Genomic DNA, 25,291 nt, shown 5'->3' with positions numbered 1-25,291 from the left:
CCTGACCAGGGATTAAACCCAGGCCCTCAGCAGTGAGAGCATGGAGTCCTAATCACTGGACCACCAGGGAATTCCTTACTCCGGATATCTCCAGATGAAAGCAATTTAATGAAAAGAATTAGGTGCTTACAAAATTATTTGAAGATATGGAGGGGCAGGCAGGAGCCCATGGCTGGGCTTAGCCAGTTCAAGGTTAACAGCATAACCGGGATCCAGAGGTCAGGAATGGTGACTGTTGTAACTGCCGACACCACCCTGCTATGACACCCCCAAAGCAATTGTCTTGACACAGGTGTGCCGAGTTTGCCTTCAGCTACTGTCTCTCATAGTAGAATAGCAGCAGAAAAATAGTTGTTCTCTCTTGTCTTCCAAAACTTGTGGGAGTGCATCTACCTGGTGTTCTGTTTTGCTTCCAGAATTCTCACTGCCCACAAGTTAGCAAATGCAGTTTTGAGTTTTCCAGTGCCTGCTATACAAGAAGGTGCATGGAAGGTGATGGGACTAAATACCGTGTGCCAGTTGACCACATCCAATGTTTCAACTACTTAGCACAGTGTTGACATAAGAGATCTTAAATGTTAATCATCATGATTAATAGATATACAAATTTAGGCCAGCATTCATAAGCTATTATTCTTAGAAGTGAAGGTAGTCCACATCACACTTCCTTGCTCCACTCTGTCAAGTAAATCATCAGGAAATCTATATTGTCCATCTAGGAGTGGCTGAAGCACAGGTCTGTTGAATGCTCTGTCAAAGGTCCAAGTAGAGCCCGTTGATCTGATCTCAGTTTAGCCATCAGTTCATCATTTTATAATAGCTCCATAGGAGAAAGTCTGGCCAAATAGTAGACTGTGGAATTTTCTTTTCTTTTCTTTTCTTTTTTTTTTTTTGGCGGTATGCGGGCCTCTCACTGTTGTGGCCTCTCCCGCTGTGGAGCACAGGCTCCGGACGCGCAGGCTCAGCAGCCATGGCTCACGGGCCCAGCCGCTCTGCGGCATGTGGGATCTTCCCGGACCGGGGCACGAACTCGTGTCCCCTACATCGGCAGGCGGACTCTCAACCACTGCGCCACCAGGGAAGCCCATGGAATTTTCAACTACTTTTTTTTTTAAACAACATTCTTGTTTGATAAAATTTTAAAATGTATTCTAAAGAAAATGAGTAATTGCAGCAAAGATGTAATCAGACTCAAGCTCTATCATTGGTATTGACGTAAGAGCTATCTCCCCCATTTGTACAATGGTATGAATGAAAAAAGTGAAAAATGGAGGGTTTTCTTTTTCATTTTTCACTATACTTTGTCCTTTTTTTGATCGAGGTTTGGATTGGGCTGTTACCTTATTTGTCCTCCACAGCTTTGGGAAGCTTTTAAATTGGATGATGCTATTTTAGAGTGCCTGATAGGGAATCATCGTCATATCCAGGTGGCACCCATTATCCAAAATGGTCAGATTACTTTCCCATTAGTCAATCATACCCCCAGAAAACTCTGAGTTTAGCATCGGAGGGAGTTATTTTTATTGTAACAGCAGATGAACTTACAGAGTGAAAGTGGCCAATGGAAAAGCCAGAAAGAGTGTGGAGGGATGCCCCCATGTCCTACCCATCCCCCCATAACCCAGAAGAAATTTTCCAAATCACTTTTTACATATGCCTTGACTGTTGATTCATCAAAGCTGTCTTCAATAGATTCACAACTCAAACCACATTGCAGTTTTTTTTTTAGTAAAGAGGAGAATTGAAAATGTGAATAGAGTATTGCTTTTAGTTTTACAAATGGGTGTGTTCAATACAAAACACTGTCAGCAGCTAATACTATGCTTGTTAATATGCTCAGATCAAGTGCGTACACGTTCCCAAATGAAGTATGTATGATCAGATGCTCTCACATGCAGTTTGTCTTCTTCCCTCACATCATTAGAGGAAAGGGCTTTTTTTTTTTTTTTGATACATTTTGTCAATACTAAACAATGTAACAGCTTTTTTCAAGAGGTTAGAGTGTTTTCCTCCTGATTCATTATGAATGTCTACCAGAGTATTTCCTTTTAAGTTAAAGCATTTTACAAATTCTTTCTCCTGAATCAATTTACATACTTTTCTTGTCACTATTTTTAACACATAACATTTCTTACTGAAACTTCATTTCATTTTGTCCCAACCTTTTTGTGATGTTTGGAAGGAAAGAAACAGAGTTCATTTAAAACACTCTTGTTTATGATGGAGGAAACCACACTTTTTGTGATGTTAACCCACTCACGGACAGAGAGTCTGAACTTCAGAATATTTTGTGTTTGGAGAGAATGCACACCAAGGAGAATGGGCTCATTTCAATTCAATATATTATAGGAAGGAAAAGATCAAGGAAGAGCTGGTCTTAAAACTGTCAAAATATGAGAATTTGATGGGAAGAAAGAAGGAAAACAGAGCAGTTGGAAATGCAAAGATAAAAGAGTTGGATCCAGACATGTCTATGTAATTTCCCAGAAATGGAAACTGTAGTGGCAATTTGGAAAGAGATAGCGAGAAGCAATATGCATTAAATGTTGAGCATTTCTTGCATCAATGAAATTGGAAGGCTCTTAGAACACATGGCATAATGGTCTTATGATTCATCTACATATGGCCTTATTCTTGGTGACTGACAAAGGGAGAAATGAAGTTCCATAAGGAATTAAACACAGAAGAAGAAGCTAAACACTATTTAAAAAAAAGATTCTAGGAAGCCTCTAGGTCACCAGCAGAGTATTAACTAAGTTGGCCTATTAAATACCCATGAGGATTGATCCCGTATGTAATTTCCTTTAATTCTGTGCATCCTTGTTATGTAGGTGTCATTTCTTCTGTTTTCCTGATAGTCCTAGAGGTGACTTGTCTGAAGTTGGTCAGGCAGTTGGTGGTTGAGTTTAGGGGCAAATAGAATTCTTTCCGCCGCACCAGTGATTTCCAATCCAGGTTACTTGTCAGAATCATTGAAGGGTGTTGTAAAAATACAGATTCTTGGGCCTTAGCCCAGGAAATTTTGATTCAATAGTCTAGAGCAAGCTCTGAGAATCAAAAAAAAAAAAAAAAAAGAGTAAGTCCCTCCAATGACTCTGCTGCATGTTCCATTTGGGGAAACAATGCCCACAATTATGACCAGAGATAGTGTGAGAATGGTTGAAGATAAGAGGCCAGAAGAGGAAGGGGTGGAATATAGGCACTCCACTGCTGTGTGAGCAGTGGGCAAAACTACACCCAACCACAGTCAGTCTCACAAAATTCTACCAGACCTGAAAAATATGCCTTAGCATCACGTGAATTTATTTCTGAGACCCCAGGCCTTTCTAACTAGCCCACTTCCTTCCAAATGGCAATTGGATACTCCTGTGGTTTGGAATTGTGCTTTCAGAAGCCACAAAAACCATGATAAAATGCTGTCACTATATCCTGTCTCTTCAAGATGAATTAGGCGGCTTCCCTGGTGGTGCAGTGGTTAAAAATCCACCTGCCAGTGCAGGGGACACGGGTTCAAGCCCTGGTCCAGGAAGATCCCATGTGCCATGGAGCAACTAAGCCCATGCGCCACAACTACTGAGCCACTGAGTATTTTGCCACAAATACTGAGCCCACGCGCCACAACGACTGAAGCCCACGCGATCTAGGGCCCATGCTCTGCAACAAGAGTAGCCACCGCAATGAGAAGCCCGCGTACCACAACAAAGAGCAGCCCCTGCTCTCCACAACTAAAGGAAGCCCGCGTGCAGCAACAAAGACCCAATGCAGGCAAAAAAAAAAAAGAGTAAAGGAAGAGGCATTTGGAAATATGGATGCCCTGAAAGTGTACTTACTAGACCGTGCTTCAAAAAAAAGAGTAAAATATAAAATCAGTGGCAAAATGTGCATCATTCCTGGCCACATACACAAATGTTCCTTCTCTCATTCAATATCGCTTTCTTCTTTTGTGCCCTATTTCATCAGGCTAAGAAAACAAAAATATCTGCCTACGGCAAATCTTTAAGGCCTCCCCCAAACACAAGAGGGACAGTGTATTATTAATTTCTCACAAAACTTTACCATGATATTTTTAGTGGAGTGGATGCTATCCTATCTGGCAGGCAATGAAACTTCCTCACTTCTCTGGGGTCTTGGAATGTTGTCTCATGATTGGTTTTACAAGGGATGTTGGGACACAGTTGAAGTTCCCAGAGTGAGTCTGTGCCATCATTGCTGGCTGGTTCTCAATGGGTGGGGCACACACAGAGCACAGGGATGTGCTCTCTGATTCCACAACAAAACTAAAAACTGAGGTTCCACTGGAAGGCTCAGATCCAGAGCCATACCAGGCTCATTTGTCCAGTGAGATCCAGGCAAAGTGCAGAAACCAGGAAAACGCGAGGTAACACAAGGTTTCTAAAGTGAAGGAGAATGACAATAACTCTGCGCTTTTTATCTATTCATTCGACAAATGTCTGTGAGCATCTACTATATTCCAAGCACCATGCTAGGGCCCAGGCAGACAGGGAACCAGAGATGGTTCTTGCCTCACACAGCTTGCGGAGGAGACGGACAAAAACGAGGCAAGTTAACAAAGTGAATAATTTATAAGTTCAGTAAGAGCTAGAAAGAAAGCTTTTAGGCTGGGGAATGACATGATCTGGTATGTGATTTAAGAAGTTGACTCCAACAGTTCTATGTCAGCGTTGGTGGAAATGAGGAGAGGAATCAGTAAAGAAGACACTGTATCTGTCCGGAAGAGAAATGTCCGTGACCTGGACTGGGGTGCTGGCAGCAAAGAGATGGGGTGGACCCAAACTCAGCACCTTAACGGCCACCACCAGCAACTAGCTGGTGGATGAACGCTAGTGCTCAGTACTTCTGACAAGAGTTCCCACAGGCGATGGGATAAAACAGAAGACTGAAACAATAGGGAGATCTGGGGCACTTTTGTTACGATTCAACTCAGCCTCCTTTATTTTAAGTGAAATCCTGGCTTCCAGTTCAACGAACATCTACTGAGTGAGCAACTTCTTTGCTCAGCACACAGCCCTAGGCCCACAGCGAACTCAAGGATGAAGAAAGAAATGATGCCAGACCTCAAGGAGTCTGTGTTCCATGGACAAAATATGTCAAATAAACATGCAACTAAAACAAAGTAGAAATGTGACTAGAATCACAGAAAATGCTAACGCGTCTGGAAAGGAGCCTTGAAGTAGAAGTAGGAATTTAAAAGAATGATGTGAGGGTGGGAAATTCTAAGTGGAAGGTGCAGCAGGAGCAAAAGCCTGGAAGTGGGGATCTGGGTATGTATTCGGGGACCAGCCCTTGGTCCAGTTTGGCTCAAGGGTTGGATTTGCAGAAAGTGAGACTGAGAGCGTCCCAGGGGCAGCAGCAGACACTGGCAGCTCCTTTCCCATCCTCCTCTGCTGTATTTGTGCAACTTTGTATCAAATGTTTGTATCAAAAGCAAACTCTAGGGCTTCCCTGGTGGCGCAGTGGTTGAGAGTCTGCCTGCCGATGCAGGGGACACGGGTTCGCGCCCCAGTCCGGGAAGATCTCACATGCCGCGGAGCGGCCGGGCCCGTGAGCTGTGGCCGCTGAGCCTGCGCGTCCGGAACCTGTACTCCGCAACGGGAGAGGCCACAGCAGTGAGAGGCCCGCGTACTGCAAAAAAACCAAAAATAAGCAAACTCTAACTCTGAAATTCCTCTTCCTAGGGCAAGATTCTTTTCCCTAGATTGACAGCACAGAGCTCACATAGCAATCACTGCTATTAATATAGACACTTAGAATGACAGAGCCAATGTTTTGGTACCAATTAAGGGAAGCTGTTGTTTTCTGAAATAGTTTGTCTTCTTTCTTATTTAAAAGATGTGATCCCTTCCCTCCTTCTCTCCTTCCCTCTCACGCTTCCATCCTTTCAAGAATATAGGCGACCTAACAAGGGCTCAGGCTAGTGTCCTGAGGTTTGGGTTAGGCAGGCTTTTTGAGGCTGCTGGTGCTGAGAGGTGGCCACAGAGATGTGTCGAGGGAAAGTACATCCTAATCTGTCCACAGACTCATGGATCTCTCTGGCTAGCAGAGGAGCTGCAGCAGGAATCATGGTTTATTTTCAGAAAGTTTTTCTTTTTTAGCTCTATGCAACAGTGACTTAGAACCATGCTTGACAGTATTTTTTATTGAAGTATAGTTGCTGTACATTATTATATGTTACAAGTGTAGAATATAGTGATTCATAAGTTTTAAAGGTTATCCTCCATTTATAGTTATTATAAAATATTGGCTATATTCCCTGTGTTGTACAATACATCCTCGTATCTTATTTTATACCTAATAGTTTGTCCCTCTTGCTCCCCTATCCCTATATTGCCCCTCCCCCTTTCCCTCTCCCCGCTGGCAACCACTAGTTTATTCTCTATATCTGTGAGTCTGCTTCTTTTTTGATATATTCACTACTTTGTTTTGTCCATGCTTTATAATCTTTAAGAGCCTGTGCTCAGCCCTGCACTTCCCTACAACATGGTGGGCCTGTGGGCAGGTAGACACATGCCCCTGGGATATCCTGAGATCCCCTCACCACTCAGGCTGTTGGGGTAACCAGTCACCAGGAAACCTCTGGGAGATCATCTGAAAACCAGTATCTGGGGACACACTGCCATGTTGTCCAGTCCAAAGTATGTTCTCTGTATTTTTCTCTTTCTTGTCACACAGACAAGTAACATGGTATCTAGAAACCAACATTACATGCCAGGCTGCCTAGTCTCCTTGGAAGTTTCCTCCTCCTGCCATGGCCTTCAATATAGGGGGAAATGCAGTTTGACGCTCATCTTGGAGATGTCCTTTCACATTCTGGATGTGAGGATAAAGGACTTTCTCTTCCCATTGGTTTCTTCCTTCTCTGATCCTCTTTCCAAAGGCACTACATTTCTCTAGAGAGTGTGTCCCAAATACCTTATGTCTACGAAGCTTTACAAACATTAATAGACAAATGGTTAGTTTATATAAAGCACACATGTATTACTCTGACATAAGCAGCGAGGGCCCACAGTTTACATTTTTTGTCTTTCTTTTAAAAAGGAATGAGAAATCATATTCCAGGTGATCCAACCTTTTAAGCTAGGGAGGGGAGGAGTGAAGAAGTTACCATGACTTAAAAGAGATTTAAATTTGAACGCTTTGTAAGCCAAGTGCAAACTGACATATGAGCTTCTATTGATCTTTAGTTGGGAAAAGTAGGGCTTGAATTTACTTTCCCACCTCCAGCTCGGCGCTTCTCTGCCCTGAGCAGACCCCCAAACACTGAGCTTATTGATGAGCTCCTAATTTTAAAAACAGACTGATACTGTCTGGCACTAATAACAATTGTAATCGCAGTAAAGCAGTTTTCATACAAAACCCCAAGAAGACAGGGCATATCTGAGTTTTCAATGACCACGTGTTCAGAATTTTTTATAAGTCAAGTCATGTAGAATCTAACTCATATTTCTCATATATATGTTCATATCTTACATAACCAATGTCTTGACAATACCAGCTATTGGATTATTTAAATCGCTTGGCATTTAGGGTGCTGGTTTATAAAGTGATCATGGTGTTTGAATACCAGCTCTGACACAGTGTACAGTGTAGACTCTTAACTACACAGTGTATGGTGTGGAAGGTAAGTGGAGGAGGCCTATGTATCAGCCGGCTGTGAATATTTCCTCTGCCTCATACAGCTGTGTGCCCTTGAGACAGTTACACAACCTCTCTGGACATCGGTTTCCTCACCTTCAAAGAGAGCAAATCATAGAAGCAACTTCATAGGACTGTTATAAAGATTAAATTAGATAATGTATGTAAAGCCTAGTGTTCGGTACATGTTAAGTAGTTAATAAAAGTCAAGTTTAAGATACACACACACATACACACACTTTATATCACTGGAATTAAATCCATATATGTATATATGTATTGTGTGTGTGTGTTGTATATGTATAAACAGTGGTTTGGGGGAGGTTGTGAGCTTATGGAAAATTCCTTTGTATTTTCTCTATTTTCCAAGTTTTCTAGGATGAGTTTATCATATACTAGTAATGTTATAAACTCTTTTTTTTTTCAATGTAATGAACCAGAACAAGTGACTTATTAGGACAGTTATAGCAAGAGCAAAATCAGGTATATGTTTCAATGCCTTAAAAAAAGATAAATCTTAAAACATAGTTCCTAGTAAATAGCAGAGATCTTGAGGGAACAAAGGCTGCAAGTGAATTAAACGAGCCAAAAGTAAAAGAAGGAACAGGGCAGTCCAAGACAATGAGGTAAAACCCAGAGAACTTCAGTTTAATAGGCACCTTCAGTAGATCTTCTCCAAGGCGCCAGCATTTAGAATTTGCAGTAGAATGAGCTTTTCTTGGGAAGTGTACCCAAAAAAAGATTTAGAAAATGAAGACCCACAGCAGTTCAAACACTAAGGGAGAGCAGGAAATCAATAACTGATTAAAATCCCATCCAGTGTTTTCCAAGAGGGAGGTCACATCAAAGAGCTCAAAGCAAATAGAAACTTTTCAGACTTCACAAGTCACCTAGTCCGCACACAAAGATGGGAGCCTAATTTTCAGCAGGTTCCATTATATTCTGGCACCAGGGATGTGAATTTTTCCTGAGATACATTTCTGTCTCTGCCTTTGTCTTGTTTCACTCCCATGTCTCTGCCGGCAGACCTCGGCTGGGGAGCTTCAGCCTCTCTTGTTACACGTTCAGGCATCTTCTGGTCTCTTTTTCTCAAGTTCTGTCACTGCAGTGAAAACAGCCTGAGGATTGTAAGTTTTGGTTTAAAGTGATTCTTATGACGCAGGCAGAAGAGTGCCGGAAGGGTTTTCTGTTCTGCTTGAGCCCCTCTGTGGGGTATTTATACCATTCACTGGTTTTACCAAAAACAGAAGTCGCTGTGCCATTTACTGGAATGGGATTGCTTCTTTTCATTTCTTTTTCTTTTCTTTCTCCCCCTCCCCTCCTCCCTTCCTTCCTCTGTTTCTTTCTCCCTTTCTCCATTCCCCCCTCTTTCCCTCTCTCCCTCCCTCCCTTTCTTCCTTTCCCCTCTGCGAGGACTCATTTAGTAGCTTTATCAACCACCTACCATGTGGCATCCATTGCGTTATGCACTGTGAAATTAAGATTCATAAGACACGACCCATACTATTATACTTTCATTGTCTTGGTTGAGCTCCCAATTGAACTCTAACATCCATACAGACACGTTTATTACGTGTCTGTCACATGTCTGGCACTTTCACGGAGCTTATTTTACTTAGTTCCATCATCCACCCAGAGGTAGGTATTATTCCCATTCTTGTAACACAGATGATTGAATTTAGGTAGAGGGTTTAAATATCTAACCCAGGGGCACTCGGTTCCTACGAGGAGGAGCCAGGACATTCTGATTTTTCTGATTCCCAGTTCAGTGTGTTTTCCACCGTGCCTGCATATTGGCTGGGAAGGACTTTTGTGCTTTCGCCTTTTATATACTGCACTGCACATGTAATATGCACAATAAATACTTGTGTAGAATTAGATCCAAACTGTATTGAAATTTGCATGCTTCAGCCTTTTCATATGCTTGCATTTGGCAGCATTGTTCAGAACTTTCAAACGCATTTTTTTATATACAGACAACGGGTAAACGTTCTACTGCTTATGTGTGAAGAGCAAGGTGACTAGTCAGGAGTTGACCCTTAGACAGATCTGCAGACATACAGACCCCAGTAAGGGCTTGTATGTGTTCTGAAAGCCTGCCTACCTTGATTAGAGCTGGTTACAGAGGACACGCAGGAAGGAAAAATCCTCAGCGCCCAAATGAGCATCAAAGTCACTCTTGAAATCGTGATAGAAAGATCAGATCCTTTTTTCTTTTAACTTTGAGAAAATTTAAAAAATAACCAAACTGTAAAGAGAATAATCTAACAGATATCCACATACCCCCACCCAGAGATGAAAATTGTCAACATTTTGTCATATTAGTTTCGAGATTTTTTAAGAAATAAAATTTTCAAAAGCATTATAAAATTACAATCTCTTTTGTCTTCTATCCCCAGTCCAACCCCATCCCCTACTCCATTCTGGTGGGCACTGTCAAGGGTCTGGTTTCCAATCCACTATTTATATATTTACATGAACACATATGTTTCCATAAACAATTTATACTATTGTTTTATATGTTTATTATAAAATATACATAATGGTGTCATACTGCTTGTATCATTTTACAACTTGCTTTTATTTTTGCAAATATCACTACGTTTTTGAGCTGTGTGTTGAAACAGAAGACTCTAGTCCATTCCTGTTAGTAACTGTATAGCATTTTATTATATAAGTAAAATGATTTCTTATGCCTTCTCCTACTCCTGTTAATTGGAACTAAGATTGTTATAAACAAACCACAGTAGAAGTGCTCACACAAGTTTCTATCCTTCATACACGTGCTCAAATTCTTATAAGGTGTTTTGCCTAGAAGTGGAATGGCTGGATGGTATACTAGGTACATGTTTAATTTTAACACACTTTGAAAAATTACTCTCTGAAATGGTTGTACCAATTTACAGTCTCATTGTCAATGCATTTGATTACCTGCTTCTCCATACTCTTTTCAATGCTAGATACGGACAGACTTAAATCTTTGCTCATCTGCTTGATAAGCAAGCATACCTTCTTACTTCTGTTTGCATTTCACTATTTACTAATATAATCTAGCACCTTTTCACGTTCATTGGCTATTCAGGTTTCTTCTTTTGTGAAATGCCCGGTCATGTGCTTTGCCAACTCCTACAGTTATTTGTGGAGTTTTTTTCTTGTTCATTTATAAGAGGGATCCATTTTGGATACGAATCATTTAACTGTTATTTGACCATTGCAAGTATCTTTTTTTTTAATCATTGTCAAGTTCATTATCACATTTTTTTTTTAAAGAGGGCCATACAAGGTCAGTTCCAAATGGGTAAAGATCTTTATTCTTTTTTTAGGTCAATGCAAGACGGCATACACGGTCTCTGCAATTGAGGGAACAGGCATAAATAGCTTTTGCAGATCTAAGCGAAAACTTCCCTACAAAGGCCTTCAGATTTCTTCTCCAGATCTTGAGAGTAGCCCCCTTTTAGCATCTTGTGAGTTAGATGGAGAGAAACACTTTTTATATTTAGATAGAAGAGCAGAACAAGAGAAATGGACTTTCCTTTTACAAGCCAGTAGCATCAACGCTTCTCACAAGAGCCTCAAATTAATTTGAAGGTGGTTTCTGTAAGTGAAATTTATCATTTAGTGATTATTGCTTCGGCATCTCAGATTTCAAATTTTAAGTTTGCCTACATGGAGTCATTCTACTTCTTCCCTCTTACTAAGAGCAGGTTTCAATTATGTAATTATGGTTAAAGAGGTCTGAAGAGTTTTTACTCTTATGCCTTCATCCTGAGTGGATAATTGTTTGCAATGACTGGTTGAGAGCTGTGGAAACACAAATGTGAGGCAGAAAGCTTGATAAATATTTACCAACATGCTAGACTATAAACGGCACGATGAGGGCCTGTCTTTACCATCTGCATGACGGTTATATCCTCAGCATTGGCTCAGCTGATAATCTTACCGAGTGAGCATGTGCTGAATATCCCCAGTCTACAGCTAGTCGTTGAATCCTAATTCTGTGTTAGATACTTCTGTATTCTATATACTCGTGTAATTGACAGAGTGCCCGCCCTCATGAAGCTTACATTCTAGTGGCAGGGAGAGATAAGTGACAATGAAGAAAAAAGATGCAGTGAAATGGGGCAGACAGTTGTGGGCTGGTGGCATGGGGGTCGGGATGTTTCTACTGTAGGGAGTGTGGTCTGAGAAGCCTCCTGAGGAGGGATCCTAAAGATGAACAACATTTACTAGATAGAGATGGTGAGAAAAAGATGGGATATATAAAACCACAGGGTCGGAACTCTTAAACAATTACTTCCGATATAGGAGGTGAGCGCTTGTCTCTTTGTATTTTTATTTGGAGCAGTTCATATGAGTTTTGGAAAAACAACATGACTAAAGCATTGATTTTAGATTAGCAGAAGTTAACGAATTTGTAAAATATGCTTCCTTTTCTTTGGTGGAACAGTTTACACAGGGAGAGAACAGCTGGCTCCTAGGACTTGGTGGTGCACTTTGGCTGGGCTGTTAATTGCGTACGTATTTTGTGTATTTCTGACTGTGTATCTCTCCTGCAGCCCACTTGACCAAGATAAGTCTTTTGAGCCCTACTGAATGTTTGCATCTCGCAGGCAACTACAAACTATGGCTCACGGGATGATTTAACAAAAAATTATCGAAAACATTTAAAGTGCAGCACTGAGTTCATGGATAGAAACCGCTGTTTGCACAAACAAAACATTCAGATGATGATGATTCTCTAGATATTGATTTAATGCAGACTTCCTTCTTGTTTGATTTATTTGGAAAAATCGATTTCAAGTTCCTAGCAGTATCTAGTAGAAGTTCAATATTTCTTGCCCCCTCCCCCTAATGCCTGCCTAGAGAAAAAAACAAAAACAAAAACAAAACAAAAAACCACACTGTTTGGGGGTTTTGTTTTGTTTTCTTAAGCCAAATACTTAAATCACGAATGTCTCATAAGTGCCTTTGGATGGCTTTCATTGCCTTGTTTATTTTGCTGTAGTCAGTACAAACACCTTCAAATCTCCTTCTGTAACAGATGATTTTCAAAGTCATCATCTGACCTCGCTGATGGAGCTGGTCTGCAGACCTTGCAGCCGAGTTGATTTTTGCACGGGCTCTAACTTCCACACACAAAACTTTACAGCCTCTTTGAGGAACCAATTTCCAAGCTAAGAGAACAAATGAAAAGTGTTCGCTCATCTCTCAAAAATATTTCTGCGCTTGGTATGTTCCCACTCTTAGCGGGTTCTCAGGAATGAACACAGAATGTGACATGAGTTTTTCACATACGTTAAGTTTTTGTCTTCCATTTCTGGGAAGTTATTTCCTCGTCTGAGGTTTTATTTTCTTGATTTATTAAACTTTAACATGCTACGGAAAATCTCTTCTCTCCTAGCGACTGTTCTCTCCCTTTTAAAAATGGCTCAGGAATGGAAAGCTTGATTTTCCATTTTAGAGTTTTTAGGGTCCTTTTAGGTTTATTCTGCCCCTCGTTACTCCCTTCTGTACACTCACACCCGAGGCCGCCGGCATCTGGGCTGAAAGAACCCGTGGCGGGCGAGGAGAGGAGGGTGTCATATTGGCGACAGGCTCCTGCTGGCGGCCGGCGAGCCCGCCGGGGTTAACGGGGGCGCAGGGGTCAGCGCCCTCGAAGTTGGGGGCCTCGGGCGGAGCCGCACCAGAGCCGCGGCGACCGCTCAACCAGAGCGCCTTGCAGTCCCGTTCCGTCCACGGGGAAAGGATCGCCTAATTGGTTGCGATCCCACGGAGGTCTTGCTCTTCCCGGGGCAGTCTCCGGGACCGAGAGCGTCGCGGGGCCGACGCAGGCGGAGCGGAGCCGGCGAGAGGAAAAGCCCAGGCCTGGGGCAGAGGAGGAATGAGGGGCCGGGAGCCGGGGGGATTTCCTCCCGCGCTTCCCCCTCCAACGGGAGCGGAAAATGTGATTTGCTGTGCATTCCAGGCGCGGTTCCCTGGGGTGACCTCTCCCAGCCGGCCTGGGCGGGGGGAGCAGACAAAGAGGCGAGGCAGGCGGAGAGGGGACCCCGCGGGGAGGCAGGAGGGGTGCGGGGGGCGGGGGCAGTACCGGGAAAGGGGGCGGATAGCGGGTCCCGCGGCGGCGGCGGCGCCTGGCCAATGGAGAGGCGCGGCCCCGGGCGCCGCGCTCCGCCGCCGGCATTTAAACGGGAGACGGCGCGATGCCCCGCACTCGGTGCGCCCTCCGCGGACCGGGCGACCTAGTGTGTAGCAAGAGCGGTGCTCTCTGTCCCGCTGACCCCGCGCCGAGCCCGGGCGGCTCGTGCCGCGGCCGCACACCGCGCCACGCGTCGAGAGCGCAGGCCCCGAAGGCCCGCAGCACTGACAGGTGAGAGCGGAGGCGCGGGCGTTTTTGTGTGTGTGTGTGTGTGTGTGTGTGTGTGTGTGTGTGTGTAGGGGTCGGCAAACGACTGCCGCGTCCCGCTCCGTGCAGACTTGCCGTAGCCCTTCGTGAGCGCAGGCCGAGGCCCCGCGATCCCTGGGGTGAACCCTGAAGATCCATCGCGAGGTCTTTCGTGCCAAGGTCTTGGCTGCCATGACCTCACCTTGCGCGGTCTGCAGGACAAGACTGGGAAAGAGGATGTCAAGAGCAAGAGCCCCGCACCCCAGTTCCACCTCCCGGAGCTCCGCTAATACGCTCCTGGTGTGTTTGGCAGCCGCGCTTGCCAGTCGCGTCCGCTGGGTGAGGGTGCAGAGTCCGTGAGTCCAGAGCGCAGGAGCAGAGGGATAATGAGCGAGCGGGAGCAGTGAGGCGCTGCGGGGACCTTCAGCTCGACCGTAAACGCCGGGGCAGGTTGCAATGAGAGGGTCCCATTTGAGGCGGGGCGCTGGGTCTGGGGACTTTCGGGGCGCGCACGTCGGAGGGCCGTGAGTGATCCTGCCGTGAGGTGGTGGATCCTGAGAATCAGCGATGCATTTGCCTCTCCCCAAGATGGAGACTCATGCAACAGCGGAGCTGCGGAGTTCCGCCGTGGCGGAAATCCAAGGGTCAGGTAACTGGACAGCTGAAGTGAGGTGCGCGGTCCCGGACGCCTAGTCCCGCGAGCCCGCGGTGCTCACATAGCAAACACCGCACACACTGCGCGCTCGTGCGCGCTGTTTCCTCTTCTAGGCTTCTCCCTGCCCCATGCGCTTCTCGGCTGAACCGCGGACGTTCGGGCAATGGGCAGTGACAACTTGTCGGGTCCCACTTGTGCGGGTACCTCTTAATTTGTGTCCGAGAAGCCCCTGCCTCACCTCGCCGCGCCTTCCTAGAGACGGACTAGGCGGGACTGGCGGCGGGAGGCTGGTCCCCGGGCTTGGACGCTCAGGTCATCCCTCGTCCTCCCCCGCCACTTCGCTGACCCCTCTGCAGCTCACGGAACAAGGCAGGCGGGCGGTGGGGTGTCGGGGCCGTCACCTTGCCGGCCGGAGTTACTTGTAGATTTCTGGCTTAGGAAGAACAGACGCGCCACCGCTCTGGCTTGGCATTGTCTTCGGATCCCAGCTCTGCCTTGGGGGCGCCCCAGCCTGGCGTTTCCCCGCGCAGGGCTCTGGTGATGCCCCCCCGGGCGAGGCAGGGGGCAGACAGGAGCCTCCCCAGTGAAGCCCTTCCAGCGCGCCCAGAGCTGGCTCCCCAGTCAAATCTGGGTGCTGCTTTCTCCTTTTTTAGACAGAAATATAGCCTCGAAGTTAGGGGTTAAAAATCTCTTCTTAAATGTTACAAGGGCAGAGAGGCGACCATCGGTAGGTAATTGGATCTCCCGCTGGAAAGAGCAGATCCAAGCGGTGTGCGCGTCTGTTTATGTTCCCCTTCGAGATGGTGCCAGGACACGAGTTGATTAAAACAATCTACTGTGTTAAGTGGGTCACCAGGGACTTAAGCTGTCCCAGGGACCCCAGAGTAGTGGCTTCCTTTTGGCTGTACATACAAGTTAAATAAATAGTGGAGAAGAGGTTAAGATAACCCTGAACCCAGGGTGAGGAGTCTTCTTTCACCCAGGGCTTTCCACTTTCCAGCACCCTCTTTTTCTTTCTTTCTTTCTTTCCATCTTTTTCTTTCTTTCTTCCTTTCTTTCTTTTCTTTCTTTCTTCCTTCCTTCCCTCCCTTCTCTCTCTCTCTCTCTCTCTCTCTGTCTCTCTCTGTCTCTCTCTCTCTGTCTCTCTCTCTGTCTCTCTCTGTCTCTCTTTCTGGGATGCAGGACTTAAAAGGATGGACTTTTCAAAGCAAGGAGGGAAAGAAGAATATTAAACAGATTCTCATCTCCTCCCGGGCACACTGCAGCCTACAGTGGTAGGCGATTTGATTACCATCACTGGAACTCCAAATTGTTAGTATTAACTAATTATTTAAGGGCTCTTTAGAGCTTAGTTGCTGTGTGTAGGGCTGTGTGTGTGTGTGTTTAACCCCCAGGTCATTGTAGGAATTAAAGTGTTTTGTAAACTTTGTAATTTCACAGGTTTCCTATTTTCTTAAAAGTTCGTTTTGAGTGAAATGTTTTGGTAACCCATGCACAATCTATGGGAAATCCAAGTTGGCTAACATAGACTTGTGCGAATGGTTACACAGGGGAGAACAGAAACCTATTGCATCCTCACCTCTCTGAATGAGAGCTGCCTGCCTTGTCTTCTAAACTGAAGCCCTAGTCTTAAGGTTTAAGTGTTAAAAGTGATACAATGCCACGAAATTTTATGCCACAAACCCAGCTCCCAAGAAATGCTTGTCAGCAGCAAAGCTGTGGAGCAGCAAAGCTGTGCAGAATAGAGAGTGTAGGACAGACGGGAAAACCTAAACCTTTTATGTAAAAGGAGTGGGGGAGGTAGGGGAGGTGACTGTAGCATCCAACTGAAAGCACAGATCAGGCCAGTGTTATCAGCCTATGTCTTACATCTGCAAGGAATTGTCTTTAGTTTTAACATATGCTCTTAGAAATGCAAAGTACAACAATAATTCCTGGGACCAGAAAGGTTTTTTTCTTTACATGTGAACAAAATAGAGAATTATTTAAGTCACAATATTGTTCAAATTTGATTGCATTAGAAACAAGTCCATGTGTCCCTTATTGAGTACCGTGCTGACTGTCCATAGAATAGTGATTAAGGACATGTGTTTGGGGGCTAGGGAGAATGGGGCTCAAACCCTGTCTTTCCCATGAGGGGCTGTGCGACCTTGGACAAATTCCTAACTTTTCAGAGTCTGAATTCCCTGATCCGTAAAAGGAAGATGATATTGTCTACCTCATATTTTGTTGTGAAAAATCAATTATAAAATTCAGTCAGAATTGAGCATAATGCCTGGCATAGGGTTTAAAAAATAGAGGTGGCTCTTATTGGTGGTATTGGGAGAGGCAGTAACATTATGGGGCATCAGCGTGTACCACAAGGTGGTTCTGAAATGAAATCGCAAATCCCACACACACAGGGACCAACACACATCTTTCACTACAATGTAGAACCTATGGCTTGACTGACTCTCAATAGTGCCGGTCAGTGAACATTTAACATTTATTACTTTCTAACTTGTCTCCTGTTGACCACAAGAATTGTATACCATCATTAACTTCACCAAAAAAATCTTCGGATGAGCCTTGAGAGCTCCTGAGATACTTAACTACTAGGTGGTCTCCTCCCTGCCCTATATGATGTTGGGCCCAAGCCTGACTTAGCCTGAATGGTCTTCAGAATAGGGAGGTTGCAGTTAGGGTACTTGCAATACATACAGGATGAGACTTTATCCTCTACTAGTTTGCCTTTGGTGCAAATTGTCTGAAAACAAAAAATTCAATGCAGTATATTCTTTTATTTTTTTAAATTTATTTGTTTATTTATTTATGGCTATGTTGAGTCTTCGTTTCTGTGCGAGGGCTTTCTCTAGTTGTGGCAAGCGGGGGCCACTCTTCATCGCGGTGCGTGGGCCTCTCACTATCACGGCCTCTCCTGTTGCGGAGCACAGGCTCCAGACGCGCAGGCTCAGTAGTTGTGGCTCACGGGCTTAGTTGCTCCATGGCATGTGGGATCCTCCCAGACCAGGGCTGGAACCCGTGTCCCCTGCATTGGCAGGCAGATTCCCAGCCACTGCGCCACCAGGGAAGCCCAGTGCAGTATATTCTTAAGAGCTTCTCTGCTCAATTTCTAAAAGTTGACTGCCTTTTTAAAAATTAAAGATCCAATTTAAAAACAACCTTTGCCCTTCTCAAAGATTTAGTTCTGAGAAATAGGAATAGGGTCTTCTAAAACCTGGCCTGCACTTAGAGCCTGTGCTGTCACTTCCATTATTTCTTTAATACGGGGGAATAATTTGGTGGCATGCCTGTTGAATAGCTTTCTAAAATTCAATGCATCAAGAGGAATTGATCAGCCACAGACATCTGGCTTGCTGGTCATTGTCTCCTCACTGTTTATCCCACACAGCACTCCATTTAACTGAATACAAGCAGGTTGGTTAGCTAACATGAGAAATGCAGCAAGAAGAGTGCTGAAAGGAGCTGGCCTAAACTTTCCCAAAGACATCGAGAATATTAGAAACAGGTTACACGTAACACTTTTATTTCTGATTCCCCAGAATTACACGATTGTGTTCTCACAGCCTGGCGAAGATTGGAATAAATCACCATGACCTGCACAGGACAGAGGGTGGCTGATATGGGGTATTTTTGTGCAGATGTTTGCTGTTGATCACTTTGGGCAACCTGAAGGAAAGCATCAGATAGAGGAGACATGCTCTGAGAGTATCTACGTCCTCTGGGACAAAAGGATTAGAGGGGAGAACAGTGGTAAAGGAAGAAAAAAGATAGGGGTGGGTGGGTCTTGCTGGTGGGAAACAGTTGCAGAGAAACTCATCATGAAAATTTGATCACATTAGTTGGAGAAGCAGAAATAGATTAAGGGGAAGTTGAGGTAGCATTTGAAAAGAATATTGTCTGCAAAGGAGAATAAAGGGAGGTCTTTGTGGGTGTCTGACGCACTCCGGGTCCATGAGATGCACCTTTCATTTAATAACGTGAGTGGGTCATTTCACGAATGCAAATTACCAGAAATGTTTTCAGCTCTCGTTTGCATATGGATAATTCATAAGACGTAAATCTGGATTAGCCTTTGGATTCATTTTTGATAACGAGGCACTTTGCTAGGTGTTGATGGGAAAAAGAATTATCCTCAAGGAACTTACATTTTCTTGGTTTCCTCCATGTCTGTGATATTTACAGAGTGCAAATTATTTGGTGGCAATACAATTGGGATTTCAAGAACACAACAGCCCTATTTCCTTCAATGAGTAATCAAGATCATTTTGGTGTGGAGGAGGTTGGGTGACTGACCACAGTGACTTGACAGAGCCCTGGTTCTAGAACTGGTTCTAGTTCTCATCTTCCTCCCTCTTACTTGTGTGGGATATGCAGAGTCCTTCAGAGCACTGCTGTTCTCTAAGAAGCTGAGGTCTCTGTTGATAGAGATTCCTAAGGTTTTTTTTGTTTCGTTTTGTTTTGTTTTGTTTGCGGTACGCGGGCCTCTCACTGCCATGGCCTCTCCCGTTGCGGAGCACAGGCTCCAGGCGCGCAGGCTCAGCGGCCATGGCTCACGGGCCTAGCCGCTCCGCGGCATGTGGGATCCTCCCAGACCGGGGCACAAACCCGTGTCCCCTGCATCGGCAGGCGGACTCCCAACCACTGCGCCACCAGGGAAGCCCCCTAAGGTTGTTTTTTTCCTCTCTCCAAATAACTAGTTATAAGATTTAAGAACTCAAAAGCTGAAGATATTTAAAGAGTAGGCTTTTTGAAAATGAAAAGCTATTTCATAATATTTTTCACACCTAATAAATTTTGAGAAAAATTTACTTTTCTTAAAAAGTCTGTCACTCTAAAAAAAAAAAAAGTCTGTCGCTCTAGACCCCTTTTTCTCATGGGGTTTGCACACTCCCATACGAACAGGAAGTCAGTCCAAATTAAAACAGAAAACCACAGTTGACTAATTTTGAATTTACTGCTTTATTGTTGGTTTCTTCCAGAGTGAATACAATGGCTTTTTTCTTTTTAACATCTTTATTGGAGTATAATTGCTTTACAATGGTGTGTTAGTTTCTGCTGTATAACAAAGTGACCACTATATATATACATATACATATATCCCCATATCCCCTCCCTCTTGCGTCTCCCTCCCACCCTCCCTAGGTGGTCACAAAGCACCGAGCTGATCTCCCTGTGCTATGTGGCTGCTTCCCACTAGCTATCTATTTTACATTTGGTAGTGTATATGTCCATGCCACTGTCTCTCTCTCTAAAAAAAAAAATGGTTCTGAAGAACCTAGGGACAGGACTGGAGAAAAGATGCAGACGTAGAGAATGGACCTGAGGACACGGGGAGGGGGAAGTGTAAGCTGGGAGGAAGTGAGAGAATACAATGGCTTTAATTGGAAATATAAACCCTATAGTGTTCTCCATGGGACCACGTAAAAAGAAGTAGGTATTTGGAGTTTTCTTGGAAAAAGGAAGAGAAGCATTAAGAAGCTCCCTATAGGCTAGACTCTGCTGATCTTCCGCATGTGTGAAGACATTTTAAATGCAAAGAACAGAAACTCCGTCGGTCAGTGTGGTCCATGACAATCATTCATTGAACAAAAGAGCATCTACTCTGCCAGGCATGGAGGAAGAGGTGATGAAAAAGCCCTCATGACTCTCAGACTTGATATTTATTTAATGACAGATGGGAAATGCCAGATAGGGAAAGCTGAGTATAAAGGAGGTCCTTAAGTGGTGTAGAGAAAGAAAATTGCATTTTTTTGGGTAGATGTTTGTGGGTATGGCTGGCCCCATGACTTGAATCTCTCCCATGCAGTCAATATACCTTCCCAGTCAAGTCTCAGATTGGCCTCTGTGATGTTGGCTCTGAAATCTTGGGTTGTTCTGGAGGCCATTTTTAGGAGGGATGGGGAAGATGGTGGGTGGTGGCCTAGGGCTGTCTTACGTGTTCCTCTTGGAAATGGGCAGAGACTGAATTTTAGTTTAGATCCTGGCCTGGAATTGAATAAAAACAGAAACTTGTGAAAGCTTCTTGAATGCATAATATATTTGCCCAGGAGACTGGACCGTCGTGGCTCAAGTTGTCCTACTCTCTGGAGAAAATCAGCTCTGTTTTATAACTGGGCTTTCCTCATGAGCGATGTTTTAAAGACAAAACAAGGAAATTAATTTGTTGCTGTTGTTGAGGCAAGAAATGCTCTGTTTAAAGAACAAAGATGCTGTAACATAAACTGACAAAAGCCAGGGAGTCAGAGCAGGAGCTAAATGTCACATTATCATCTCCAAACTTGAACTTGCCCCTAAGTATTAGGTTAACGTCTAAAAGAGGGTGCCATTTAAGAATATTTTGAATTTAATATTTAATTATCTTAATTTGACATTATCCTTAGGGTCGCATGGTATTTACTTACAGGGGCTGCCCTTTAGAGAATGCAGATTCCACCCTGCCTTTGTCTTTGAAAGGTAACTGCTCCAGCTACTAATACCAACTTGGATAGCTCCTTGGGGGCCACGGTGAGGTTACTATTAAACTGCATTTAGTGCTTATCATGTGTCACACTGGTGGACAGAAGAGAGCAGGGACATGGGTGCTTCACAGCTGTGTCCTCGGGTTCAGAACTGTGGTGGACATGGAAGACAGGGGAAACCTCTGGATTCAGGTCAGACTTGGTGTGATGGCCTGAGGAGGGAGGCTGGGAATTTGAAACTGTACTCATTGAGAAGAAAATCCCTCCATATTTTCACAGCTCCCTCTGTGCCCCACGGCTGCAGGTGCTACAGGTGTTGCTGCTCAAAGCTTGTTAGAAAGGCAGACCTACTGAATGATAGGATCTCATTTTAACAATATCCTTCTTAGGATTTCATTTTAACAATACCCCCAGGTGATTGCACACTCAGGTTTGAGAACCACTGTCGCAGGAGAATCTTAAGACTCTGATGCTTCTCTCTTGCACCCTCTTTTATTTTATTTTATTATTTTTTTTTTTGCGGTACACGGGCCTCTCACTGTTGGGGCCTCTCCCGTTGTGGAACACAGGCTCCAGACGCGCAGGCTCAGCGGCCATGGCTCACGGGACCAGCCGCTCCGTGGCATGTGGGATCCTCCTGGACCAGGGCACGAACCCGTGTCCCCTGCATCGGCAGGTGGACTCTCAACCACTGCGCCACCAGGGAAGCCCTAACTTTCCGGGTTTTTTGTCAGTTTTCCCTTTGCCTCCACTCCACTGATTTCATTTTTTTTTTTTTTGCCATTGTTCATATGCCATTGTTCCTACTGACCCATATCTAACTCCCGACCCATCCATAATAATTCATTATCATTAACTTATTCAACATGTCTGTGGCACTTACTAATGTAAATATTTGCACATACCTGTTCTCTTGTGTCCATTCTCTACCTTCTAAATTTTATATACACACACCCACATATGTGAAGGACGTACTTCATTATTTTAAAAGTACATGGGCTTCCCTGGTGGCGCAGTGGTTGAGGGTCCACCTGCCGATGCAGGGGACATGGGTTCGTGCCCCGGTCTGGGAAGATCCCACATGCTGCGGAGCGGCTGGGCCCGTGAGCCGCAACTACTGAGCCTTCACGTCTGGAGCCTGTGCTCCGCAACGGGAGAGGCCACGATAGTGAGAGACGCGCGCACTGCCATGAAGAGTGGCCCCCGCTCGCCGCAACTGGAGAAAGCCCTCGCACAGAAACGAAGACCCAACACAGCCAAAAATAAATAAATTAATTAAAATAAATAAATAAAAATAGAACAATGTGTATCGTGGTATTAAGAATGATATAATGAATATCTGTGCCCAGTTTAAAAATGAGAATGTGATCCAGGAACCTTAAGAATTATGTGATCTTTCTGGTAAAGTAATTTGTTCTGTCTGCAGTACCACCATATTTAGTTAGTTCTCTAATTGCTTTCAGTTTTACATCAATTTTGATCTGAACAACATATCTGGGGATATGAGGTGTTTGTATCTTTGCTTAAATAAAGTCATTTATTGAAAGGTAAAGTGAAAATTTCTCAAGGTCAGAAAGCAAGCTGTTATCCTAGGACTTCGACTAGAAGCTGAGTCTTGACGTTTCGTCTAGTGCTCTTCCTGTGAAGGATTCTTCCTCCGTCTCGCCTCCGCACATCTCCTTCCAATGCCTGATAACACTGAATATCTCATAAGCATCCAACCAAGCGAACTCAGGAAGGGCTCAGGCCAGTCAGGGAGAAATAGTGAGACCCTGTCCTGTCAGATGAGCCCTCTGGCTGGCGTCTACTTACGTAGTAGGAACTTAACCAAATATTGTCAAGTACAAGAATGAATAACTATATATAAAATAAACAACAAGGACCCTAACTATACTCAGTGTCTTGTAATAACCTATAATGGAAAAGAATCTGAAAAAGAATAAATATATATATGTATAACTGTATCACTCTGCTGTACACCTGAAACTAACACATTATAAATCAACTATATTTCAATTAAAAGAAACAAAGAATGAATACAGTTAAGGGACCATAATACGAAGTCAAACGTAGTTGGTGTCAGAAGCCAGGAAGCAGTTCCCCTGGGAGGACAAGTGACAGAGCTCACATCTTGGCTTATTCACTGGCTGACCCTGGGCAAGCTATTTCATGGCTTAATGGCCCAGAGGGTAACGAGAATAACAGTACCTAATGCACGGAGATACCGTGAGAGGCAATGAAATCGTTTACGTCAAGCGTTTAGCAAGTGCCTGATAGAACATTAGCTGTTTTATGAATGTTTTCATTAATTATCTTTTCCATTTTTCATGTCTCTCCTCTCTGTGTCTCCCCCCTTTAGCATGAGCCGTACGGCCTACACTGTGGGAGCCCTGCTTCTCCTCTTGGGGACCCTGCTGCCGGCTGCTGAAGGGAAAAAGAAGGGGTCCCAAGGGGCCATCCCCCCGCCAGACAAGGCCCAGCACAATGACTCGGAGCAGACTCAGTCTCCCCAGCAGCCTGGCTCCAGGAACCGGGGGCGGGGCCAGGGGCGGGGCACTGCCGTGCCCGGGGAGGAAGTGCTGGAGTCCAGCCAGGAGGCCCTGCATGTGACCGAGCGCAAATACCTGAAGCGAGACTGGTGCAAAACCCAGCCACTGAAGCAGACCATCCACGAGGAGGGCTGCAACAGCCGCACCATCATCAACCGTTTCTGCTACGGCCAGTGCAACTCCTTCTACATCCCCAGGCACATCCGGAAGGAGGAAGGCTCTTTTCAGTCTTGTTCCTTCTGCAAGCCCAAGAAGTTCACCACCATGATGGTCACGCTCAACTGCCCCGAACTACAGCCACCCACCAAGAAGAAGAGGGTCACTCGTGTCAAGCAGTGTCGTTGCATATCCATCGATTTGGATTAAGCCGGGCCTACCCAGCCTGTCCTTGGGGTGCAAGCCCCCAGGCGGGCCCAGAACCAGACCTAAATCAACCTGATTCTTACTTGGCTTAAATCTAGAGGCAAGAAGAACCACCCGCTGCCTTCTGCCAAGAGCCTGCTAGTGTGTAGTTTGTGTGCATGAGTGTGCATGGGTCCCTGTGGGTGTTTGCAGACACCAGAGGAAACACAGTCTCTGCTAGAGGGCACTTCCTATTATGTAAATGTATCTGCTTCCATGCGGGATGGTACAGAAAGCCCACACCACCTGAGGCACATTTGGAGGGGCAGGGTCCTGCCTTGGTCTTCCATGTGCCCTCCTGGGGACCAGAACCTCCCTTCAGAATGAATGTTAATGGAAGAGGCTACTCTGAGGGCAAGAGACCTGTTTTAGTGCTGCCTTGGCCTTAGGATATTTCAACCTGTGCTTGCTTTCCCCCTTCCTCTTCCCTGTCACAGTCCATCCCTTCTTAGGATCTCAGTGACTATTTCCGTCTAATCCCCTACCTGCCAGAGGTTCTAAAGGAACTCACTTGACCACAGATGCAAATGTTTCCTATTTGGGGAAGACCTTTCAGACTCTGGGGGAGGCTGGTAGGGCAGGAAGGTTAGAGGATTGAGAGAAGGGAGAGATTGCAGGTGAGGACCAGTTGGCCCAGCAAAATTCAGGAGGGAGGTGTGCAGAGCCTGGAAAGGCCAACCCCCAAACACGGTGAGACCCATGCTTTAGCAAGTTTTTTCCTGGTATTTAAAGAACCCAAGGAAACAGAGGAGAAATGAAATTGCCCCCCAAAAATCATTAACTTTGTGAGTCACTGTGACTGTGGAAATTAGCTGTAACCCAATACCAAACTTAAAACATAAATATTGACCACTCCTATTTTCAGAACCAAGTGAGTGAGCGAAACCAAAACATCCCCTCCTGCTTTGCCCCTCAGATGGACAAAAGATGTAGTTCAGAAACACCCCCCCCCCCCCCGCCACAGAAATAGGAAAAAGACAGAAACCTTATAAGCAGAAGGTCTCATTATCTTTCCTTTAGGCTGGGGTATAATCACCTCTTTCCCAGTTCCTTATTCCTGTGTCATGTTTCTGAGAGCCACAACCCTGTATTGTAAAGATTCTGCCTCTGCCAAATGTACCTGACAGTGAAGGACCAGGCTAAGATAAGAGAGTTTAGGCCTGCTCCTTTTTAGAAAGAAGTATATTTG

General features: G+C 44.8%; 1 protein-coding gene across 3 annotated transcripts; it reads left to right on the top strand.

The window, feature by feature from the left end:
* The first annotated feature begins 13,868 nt into the window (after positions 1–13,868).
* GREM1 (gremlin 1, DAN family BMP antagonist) lies at positions 13,869–24,836 on the top strand. 3 transcript variants are annotated; one of them, XM_065872326.1, is made up of 2 exons: positions 13,869–14,020; positions 23,511–24,836. In XM_065872326.1, exon 2 carries the CDS (start codon positions 23,512–23,514, stop codon positions 24,064–24,066), a length of 555 nt encoding a protein of 184 aa, XP_065728398.1. In that variant the 5' UTR covers positions 13,869–14,020; position 23,511; the 3' UTR covers positions 24,067–24,836. The 3 variants fall into 3 exon arrangements, with proteins under 3 accessions (XP_065728398.1, XP_065728400.1, XP_065728399.1); XM_065872328.1 differs by lacking the exon at positions 13,869–14,020 and having other exon boundaries at positions 23,512–23,538; positions 23,749–24,066; XM_065872327.1 differs by lacking the exon at positions 13,869–14,020 and having other exon boundaries at positions 23,512–23,625; positions 23,749–24,066.
* Positions 24,837–25,291: the final 455 nt, after the last annotated feature.

The sequence above is a fragment of the Phocoena phocoena genome, chromosome 2, assembly GCF_963924675.1.
Source record: "Phocoena phocoena chromosome 2, mPhoPho1.1, whole genome shotgun sequence".
NCBI classification, from domain to species: Eukaryota; Metazoa; Chordata; class Mammalia; order Artiodactyla; family Phocoenidae; genus Phocoena; species Phocoena phocoena.
The sequence above is the reverse complement of the archived record's forward strand: the minus strand, read 5'-3'. Positions and strand labels throughout refer to the sequence as shown.

What these genes read in the sequence shown, in the direction of transcription:
- GREM1 (XM_065872326.1), top strand. Translation starts at nt 23,512, where the DNA reads ATGAGCCGTACGGCCTACACTGTGGGAGCCCTGCTTCTCCTCTTGGGG.